This window comes from Wyeomyia smithii, chromosome 3 (genome assembly GCF_029784165.1).
Source record: "Wyeomyia smithii strain HCP4-BCI-WySm-NY-G18 chromosome 3, ASM2978416v1, whole genome shotgun sequence".
NCBI lineage: Eukaryota > Metazoa > Arthropoda > Insecta > Diptera > Culicidae > Wyeomyia > Wyeomyia smithii.
In genome coordinates this window covers 180,751,627-180,761,605 of record NC_073696.1, presented here as the reverse complement: position 1 = coordinate 180,761,605, position 9,979 = coordinate 180,751,627, and the positions used below count along the sequence as shown (strand labels likewise).

The following is a 9,979-nucleotide window of genomic DNA, read 5'->3' as shown; positions in this document are numbered from 1 at the left end:
AAAATGATTTTGAAGCGTCCTCCTTGGTTTGGTACACTCGAATTACATAGACTTACTGGTGTTGAACCATTAGAAGCTATGTCAAATAAAATTATTAACAATTTTCGACAAAAATCGTTGCAATCCTCAATTGCTACGATAAGCTCTCTTTATAGCCAATAAGTTAGCAATTAAGTTAGTTGTAAGTTTACTTCCTCTTTTCTGACAAGTAGGTTTAAATCCCTACGAATGATAAGTCCTAATTGCGAAAGCAAACAAATCCTAACAATTAAAATTACAAATTCCTAACAGTGTTGAGAAGTCACCATTTGTGATTGGACACACATACTCATTATTTACTAATATTTATCATAAATACTTAAGCTACTAACAAATCCCCCCTTAAAAAAAAAAAAAAAAAAAAAAAAAAAAAGATCATACTTTCAGAACTTAAGGATTGTGTCTTGTGCAGTGCATTATTTTTAAAGAGTTGGGATTAAGCACTTGAATGAACCAGGTGTTTTTAATTGAATAGTCGTAGTAGTCTGTTTTCGTGCAAAATTATGCGGAAGGTTGGTCAGGACTTTATAGTATAGTGAATTAGTGAGTGGATTCAGTTCGTAGTGTAACTTTTTTTTCTCACTCCTAAGTGAGTGTCCGCACATCTGAGGAACTCGAACCCGCAATCTTCGGCACTGTCTTCGGCATGGTGTTTTATCTAGGTAACTGGAACTGGAACGTTCTTCAAAGCCCAATATCACCTTCTATTATTGCGTCCCTTTCCTAACAGACTTCCGCAAAAGTTTTGAAATTTCGTTAACGCAAAACGGAAAAGCCTCTCGACTACGTTTTTTTTGGGAAATGGTATTCTACTCGGACTCGGATTCTTATGAACTTTTTGCGACGTTTTTTTCTTTAGTATTCACCTTGGATTGTGTTTCAAATGTCGATGGCGTGCTGTGGCCAATTTGCCTGTCGATCTTGACATTTTTGAAGTCCCGCATGATATGATTACTAACGCCCTCAAGTAACTTAAATTGCAGACAGACGTCCAAGCTAAGTTCAAAACTTGTGTAAAGTTTTTAGTACAATCAATTCGTAACTAGGTAGCGAACCAATGACGCTAACCTCGTATACCAGCGAAAAAAATGTCGCGATAAGGTCATCATGCGGCGCTAGTGTACAAGTGATTTATAAGTTATTTATTGTTCTTGCTTGAACGTCTGTCTGTGCTTAAATGTTCGTAGGGGAGACTGGGGAGACTTGATCCCGTTTTCTTAACTCCAGCATATTTGTAAGAAAACACATTCAAAATATGTTTCTGTTGCGGATTTGGATGAACCATACTAGTGTCTGATAATCATGAAAAAAACTCTTAGTTATATTGCTTTAAAAAGCAGTGTTAGGGATTTTTGTAAAACATGCATAAATGAAAAAAATCTCAGACTAGGGGAGACTTGATCCCTCTTTCGAAAAACATGTTGTTTTTCGCCTTATGTAGATGAAAAATGTGTTCCATAGGTTAGTAACCTAGGACTGCTTCTTTTCATTATTTTATTCAACGATGTCGCTGGTGCTCTTGGGGTTGGATACAGGTTAGTTCACGCCAATGATAATTGGCGATTCGCAAAATTGAGTATTTTTATCGTCTGCAATCACTTTTGAACATCTTTGTGACGTGGTGTAAACTAAAATCTCTAATTTTAAGTATTGCAAAATGTGAAGTGATAAAACATTTTACAGCATTAAAACGCCAAAAGTTTTCAATTATCCGACGGGGGAGTGCTGCGTAGAGTCGATTACGTCAACAACATTGGTGTTATCCTTGTTCAAAAACTGAGAAGCGGGCCATTCAGAAGTATTGATAAAGCAAGGTAAATTTTCCTTGCACCAGCTTCCCAATGCACTGGAGCTGAACCCTCTTGCAATCAAAACAAACACAGCACAGGGTAGAGCAGAGTTTGCATCGGGAGGCACTAAAATGCGTGTATCACTTTCACGGTGACACCCTGTAATTTAAAGAGATCGCGAAAAATGATCACTGGTACAATTTATAAGAATCTTTTTTTTTCTTTGGTTTTCGATTGCGGGACCAAGCTTTGCTAAGATATTTTTCATTATCGTAAACAAGTCATAATCATTTTACCGAAAACGACCAGTAAAATCAATCTTCCACTTGAACCACCGTACTACTACTGTTGAACGTACTGTTGAACAGTTCCGCCAATTATTAGATAAAAATTCGATACCCAATTTTTCGATGTTATGAACGCCACTAATTCAATACGATTATGCATTTCATTTGGAAGTATAGTAGAATTGTAGAATTTAAAAAAAACTATTCCATCTGTCAGCAATATTGATGCAAATGAAATCCAGCCTACCATAGATACCTGAAAATTAAATCTATTTAGCTCGCATACATCCAAAATTTTCACCAACTTATCTCTGGTAATGGGACATGTTTCACCTAATTGAAATAATTTCATCCCATGGGTAGTTTCACTTCGAGACAAGCTAGGTTGGTCACAAATACCTTGATGCTTTCAGATCCATATCTCTCAGTCCGTGTATCGTTGTTGACGCCCTAGTTGACGCGGTACGACCGTGCAATGATAAAGAACTCTGGGTAAAGCCATCACATTTCAGCTTCCATATAGCACCAAACGTGGCAGGGCACTGCTTGCGGTAGCTGGCTGCTGGTGTGATGGGTTGTAGAGAATAATGGTCCAAAAGGGAAAGGAAGCGAGCGTGAACCTTTCCATCCGAAATTAAAACATTTTCAATTTGCGTCCCATCAGTTTTCGCATCGGGCTGTGAATAAGAAAAACTTTTTCGTTATATTATTGTAGTAACGCCCAAATGCGATAACGTTTTATTTCAATTCGAACAACATTCATCGCGTCGTCGCCGTACCGTATGCTCCCTTCCCGATCTGGAGAAACGGATGGCTGATATCGGAGGAAAATGTGAACCATTGTAGGGGTTTTAAACGAGGGGCTTTTTCATTATGTTTATTCATCGAAAATGAATTTGTATAGATTCTTTTTTGCTACCACCATTTTCATTCGCAACTCGTGATTGAGACCGTGACAAAAAGGAGTCAACAACAATGCCCTCTCGGAGATGCCTGGTGTGGAATACTGATATCGGCTGAGGGTGAAAGTATACATTTTATTCTTGCGATGATGTAGAAGCTGTCTTCTGTCCCTATTATCAGTTTGCCGACGTTAGGGTAACGATATATAAAATATTCGGGAGTCCACAGAATCTATTTGCGATAAATTTAATTTGTTACTTGGAAAAGCTCGGTCTGAAGTTTTAAAAAGCTTACAAATAACATGTTACACCACAAAAGTTTTTTTGAACGGCTTTAGCCTTAACATTAAGACGGAACAGAATGTAATCTTTAATGGAAGAAATACAAAAAAAAAGAAGTTTAGCTTTTCCAAAGATTTTCAATCGCTGACCGAAATATTTCAGTCACTGATAGAAAATCGCAATTAAATCAGCTATATGCCACTCAGTCACGTCTTCACAAAGCACATAAGTAACGGTTTATAATTTTTTAATATCACAGAGAATGTAACACCTAGGCTTAGTTTCGAATTGCAGACGCTATCATGAATGTTCGTTATATTTCAAGTCCCATTTTAACAGCTCTACTACATCATACCAATGAAAAATATACAAGAATAAATAAAATACTGTATTCACCTTTGTCAAAAAATATCTTCAAAGGTCCCAACTTAAAATAATCGGTAATGACGGTGTATGAAAAAGCGTCGGCGGTGGTAGTGTGTATATGTTTATATGCGTGTATGTAAGCATGCATGTTCGTATGTTTGCACGTTTGTTCGTATATTTGTAAGTATATGTTATTGAGGAATGAAAACCTTTGCTAGACTTCCCTCTTACCTAAAGGTCTAAGAGGCTTTCAAACGGTCCCCAGTTTGACATTTATATCATTGTATTGCGGGCTGCGATCATACTGACACTAAATTCCCGAACCGGGATTCGAACATACGACAACTGCCTTGTAAGACCGAGGGTTAGTTAGTAACAATTTCGTTTCACCCGCATTGTTCGGGGAATTGTTGAAGAAATTACACCACCGGTCTTAAAGCAGCTTTAATGCAACTCAAACTGCAAGTTTTAATATTCAAACTAGTACAAATCACTTGTTCATTATGTGTATTTACTTACAATTCGATAGGTTTTTTCTTCACCTCACCATGCATTGCGGGCATTCTCACCGACCACGATGTGCGCATTTATTACCAAAACCTGGGATTCAAGAACTGCGATGTGAATGCCTACCTCCTGGCTGCTTCCGACGATTGCTACGACGTAGTCGTGTTAACCGAAACCTGGCTCGACTCGCGTACGCTCTCTCATCAGGTGTTCGGTCCTGAATTCGAAGTTTTCCTTTGCGATCGTGGACCCGTAAATAGTCGGAAACTTTCTGGCGGTGGAGTACTTGTCGCGGTGACGCGAAGGTTTAAGACTAAAGAAGTGAAAAAGGATCTGTGGGATAGCATCGAGCAGGTGTGGGTATGCACTGAGCTTGCGAATCGGAAGGACTACCTGTGTGGTATTTATGTTCCACCCGATCGAGTACGCGATGATACATTAGTTGGAGTTCACTCTCAGTCCGTTATGTCAGTAATCGATATGGCAACTGCAACCGATGAGCTTATCGTTATCGGCGATTTTAACCTACATGGCAACCATCGAGTAGCGGTTTTCTCCATCCAGACCCTGATCACTCTACTCTGCACATTGGAGCTATACGGTTTCTCGACTGCTACAGTTCTGCCACGCTGCGACAGATCAACCACGTGACTAACGAGAACAATCGCTGCCTGGCCCTCTGTTTCGTCAGCGCGCAGGACGTTGCCCCGGTTGTTTCACTCGCTCCACCACCTCTGGTCAAGGAAGTAAGGCAACACCCGCCATTATATCTCGCCCTCAAGAACTTTTCGGTAAACCTTACGGAAACCGTCACACCTGTCTCTTACAACTTCCGAAAAGCCGATCACCGGAGCATTACTGAATTTATTGCCGCTATCGAGTGGGTCGGTGTTCTTGATGGCCGTGCTGCCAATAGCGCTGCACTGACGTTATCGCACATAATCATTCACGCTATTGACCGACATGTTCCCAAGATAGTTCGTTCATTTAATAGTAAGCCACGAGCTTCGCATGTTGAAGACCAAAAAAAGGCTGCACTCAGGACTTACTTCAGGTTTGGTACGCTTCCGTTCCACGAGCACTACAAAAAGTTGAACACAACGTATAAGAGGACCAGTCAGAGTTGTTTTAGACGACACCTGCAAAGCATCCAGCGCAGTTTGAAGGCGAAACCAAAAACATTATGGAGACACGTTAACGCTCAACGAAGAGAATCGAGTCTTCCTTCAACTATGACTTTCAACGGCAAGGTTGCCTCCGAGCCGGAGAAGGTCTGCCAACTCTTTGCTGAGAAATTCGCGCAGACTTTTTGCAACGATGTGACCCCGGCTGACCAAGAAACTCAGGCTGCTCAAAACGTTCCGATTGTAGTTGGAAGTAATTTCAGCTTGTTGTTATGACTCCTTTGCTGTCGCACTGCAAACAATACCTGAGCGAGGATCATCACGGTTTCGTCTCGGGTAGATCAACAACTTCAAATCTCTTGTGTCTCACATCGTATGTTGCGAAAAGCATGGCAGATCGCGCCCAAACAGACGTCATTTATACTGATTTGTCCGCGGCGTTTGACAAAATCAATAACGCTATTACGATTGCCAAACTCGAAAGACTCGGTATCAGCGGCTGTATATTACGTTGGTGCCATTCCTACCTTGTCGGTCGGAAACTGATTGTGACAATTGATGATTTTCAGGCGAATGCTTTTTTGGCCTCATCCGGTATCCCACAAGGAAGTCACCTGGGACCGTTAATCTTCTTGTTGTACTTCAATGATGTTAACTACGTACTTAAATGCCCTCGCTTATCCTTCGCTGACGATTTGAAGATTTACATGAAAATCCGTTCCATGGTGGATGCAATCTGCCTCCAGTGTGAATTTGACGCCTTCATAAATTGATGCAACCTTAACTGTATGCTTGTTAATCCTGAGAAATGTTCTGTAATTTCCTTCGCTCGCATTCGCCATCCCGTCATCTTCAACTATAACCTCTGTGGTACCGAAATTCAACGTGTCGACCATGTAAAAGATCTCGGCGATATCGTTTAAAAGGCATGTCTCATACATCGTGGATAAGGCATCCAGAAATTTGGGATTCATTTTCCGCATCGCAAAGGACTTTACGAGCGTGTATTGCCTCAAGGCATTATATTGTTCGCTCGTCCGTTCCACTCTCGAATACTGTTCCGTTGTCTGGCACTCATATTACCAAAAACGGGATGGTAAGAATTGAATCGATTCAACGTAGCTTTTTACGCTTTGCTTTGCGTCGGCTACCTTGGCAAAACCAGTATCGTTTACCGGGTTATGAGAGCCGATGCCGACTGATTCACTTGGAGACTCTCCACGCACGAAGAAACATCGCAAGGGCTTTGTTTGCTGCCGAAATGTTGCAGGGAAAAATCGATTGCCCTGCTATTCTGAGGGAAATCAATTTGAACGTACGACCTAGGGCACTGCAGAATAATGCTATGCTGAGGATACCTTTTCAACGCACTAACTACGCACAAAACAGCGCTATAGTCGGTATACAGCGAGCCTTCAACAGAGTAGCGTCCGTCTTTGATTTTAATTTATCACGTGTTGCAATCCGCCGTTTATTTTCTGTGTTTTTTACTGCTAACGACGACTAAGAGAATTTTTATTGTAATATTTTGTATTGTATTGTATTGTATTGTATTGAAGCGATCGTGACTGTAATTAGTTTAAGATAATTAGCCATCAATGGGACATTTGTTGTCCGTTGATGTAGATTATTATAAATAAATAAGTAAATAAATTACAAACCTTTCATCAGCCTCGATCTTCCAACTTTCCGATCACGGCTGCTACCCGATACAGTCAACATTATCAGGATTATAACAAATCTTGATATTTTGTTACGAACTTTTTGTATCAACTTGTGTTCTAAACTTGGTCTTGGTAAAATATCTAAATTCCTATCAAAATTACTTACTGATTATTACAAATTATAGCAAGTTTTGTAAGGTTTTTGGCAGATAAAGATCAGAACTTGTTAGAATGTACAATATTTTGTCTATTGAATAACAAATTTTGTTATAAATATGCTTCAAAAAACACACCGTGTGTCCTCCGTCCTCAGCGTCATTTCACGATAATGCGTATCAACTAATTCATCTTCTATTATTAAAAGCTTAGAATCGTATGAACCTATAATCGTATATAACGTGTGAGAAAAAAAATCCGAACAACTTTTAAATTGGTCTACGATTTCAAAGTGCTCACAAATCGAAAAATCCTTTTCCACAAAATGAAGATTCCCTTTTATATAACTGGTAACACGACCAGTCGATTCTGTCAAGTGACACTTAGTTAAGAAAAAGGCGTTGTCGGAAGAAGACTGTCATAATTGATTTTCAATTTTTGTGAGCGAAATAAAAAAAAAATCTAAATACATTATTGTCAAACTATTCGAGAATCGAAATACTTTCAAAAGAAAATCTGGTTCCGAACGAAAATGCACTTTGCAAGGGAGCAAAGTTCGAGCGAAATTGAGAGCGTAAACGCCTGCTCGGTCGGCGAAATCATATCGTGAGCTGGGCAATAAATATCAGATTGGTTCGAAAACGGTTACAAAGTAGTGTTTTGGCCAGACCTTGCATTGTCACACTATTGAAGCGAATGGTCTACCATAAAGGTTACAGAGCACAAAACATCGATTGTTTGATAGAAAAATCAAGAAGAAGCTCAAAAAAATTGAACCATCTTGAATTCAGGAAGCTATGAAGCATGCACCCCAGAGGATCAGGAAACCAGCGCGATGTGGAGCTGAGTTTTTTCAGTGAGGTTTGTTAATGAGTTACATTACTTGAATAAACAAACAAGTATAGAAAAATAAGTTGCGCCAGATTTCAATTTGGAATTGAAAGTTTGTTCGGATTTTTTTTTTGAGCTAACTCTATCTATAGACACTGATGTCAATATGTTACTCAATTTTACCTCATATACGAAGGAACAATAACATGCGATCTGCAGTGACCTTCTTTTCAACTGATAAGCGAATCAACCAACTGCAATCAACGAACTTTAAAAAATCTTTTAAGGCGTTGCCAGTGTTTTTGTAAAAGACGACTGTATGTGCACTAGGAACCATGAAAATGGTATCATTCACTACTATTAATCAAGGTCGATATATCAAAAAACACGCAAATATAGGGTGAAAATGGGCAAAATAAACCCTTTCCCGTGACCTTTACAGGATGAAACCACCATCAATCGATTTGTTGACCATTTTTGCATAAGAATGTTATTTTTCATGTTACAAGTGGCAATTGATTACTGGGAATTCGGGTTCCGTTTTTCATAGTGTGAAGTGTATATTGTTTCGTTAAACTTTCGAGGTGGTTTTGTTGCCAGGTGGCTATTGGCGTCAGGTTAACGATCGTATGATTCTTGCATGGAGTTTTGCTTTTTAACGAAAAACTTACTTTCTGTGCCAAGAATTTTTTCAAAAAAAATAAACTAATGTTAACGATTTTATGACCAAAAAAAGTGACTGTTTCCTTCTGTTATGAATATTTACATTATCTGTAATGGTCAAAACATTCAAAATGTTCTAAGATTTTATTCATTCAACAAAGTTTAATGTTTTTCAATCACAGAAAAAGTTATAGACTAAAATCTGATTTTAAGGAGGGGTGTTCCACAAAAAACTCTATTATTTTCGTGTCCAACGTACAGATAGGACATCGCAGTATTCAGCACTTGTTTTTTTTTTTATTTTTTCACAACTTTGCTGAAGAAAGCAATCTGGTATATAAAAAAATTAGAAACATTATTTGTTTTACCTAACTGTCAGGTGGATTGATCGAAAAACCGAAAACGCCAAAAGTAAGACCTTATTATATGAAACAATTTTTCTGAAAACATTGAATACATAAAATCAATTTTTACAGTCAAATCTAAAACGATCACGATTTTTCGAATTTAGACCAATGTGCACTGTGGGATTTTCAAATAAATCTTACCACCAATTGTAAATGTCTTGAAATATAATACTTAGAATGTGTAGAAACTATTTTGGAAGTTATTTCGTCATTTTTACATCACTTTTTCGTACTTTACGACCTTCCAAAGGGCATTGCAGGGCAGAACGTTACTCCAAATGTGCTAAGAAAAGAGTTTGTGAGGCCCTCCCGGGCCTCCCAGGGTCTAAATCCGGCCCTGATTGTGGCCCTGGCACTTCGAGTCATTTACGGGAAGGATCATTACGTCTTTCAACAGGACAGCGCACCGGCCCACACGGCGAAAATCGTCCAAGCGTGGTGTCGGGATAATTTGACCCAGATTTATATCATAAGACCTTAGGGTCTTTTTAGTTCTTAATAGTAAAGGATAGAAATTTTATCTACAGTCTTAGGTTGTTTTTGGGCACATACCAGAACTCTTCAAATAAAAACTATTTCAATAAAAATCAACATGAAGTATATTTTTAAAAAAGTATTGTAAAAATTTATCCATTTCACCACATTTCATCCCTAATAAATAGGAACCATGAACGGACGATAATCCATATGGTTTAACGATAACCCAGACAGTTCGGACTATACCCCGAATAGGCTGTTAAGCATGTTGTTATGGTTATTGACTATGCGGGATGGTACTTACATATTTTAAATACGTTTCAAATAACTCCGGAATTAGTATTGAAACTTCTACAAACAATATATCGGTTACTTTATTAGCCTCTTAGGTTACTACTGATTACTTAGGGTTACACTTAGCGGTAGTTTAAAAAAAAAACACACAAAAATCTTTAATGCTACTGGAAAAACACGATACACGATT

The 9,979-nt window shown here is 38.7% G+C and overlaps 1 protein-coding gene across 1 annotated transcript; it reads left to right on the top strand.

Annotated features, from left to right (window-relative positions):
- Positions 1-1,543: 1,543 nt before the first annotated feature.
- LOC129728890 (uncharacterized) lies at positions 1,544-9,499 on the top strand. Its single transcript, XM_055687364.1, has 4 exons — positions 1,544-1,574; positions 4,196-4,687; positions 4,738-5,550; positions 9,279-9,499. Exons 1-4 carry the CDS (start codon positions 1,544-1,546, stop codon positions 9,497-9,499), a joined length of 1,557 nt encoding a protein of 518 aa, XP_055543339.1.
- The last annotated feature ends 480 nt before the right edge of the window (positions 9,500-9,979 follow it).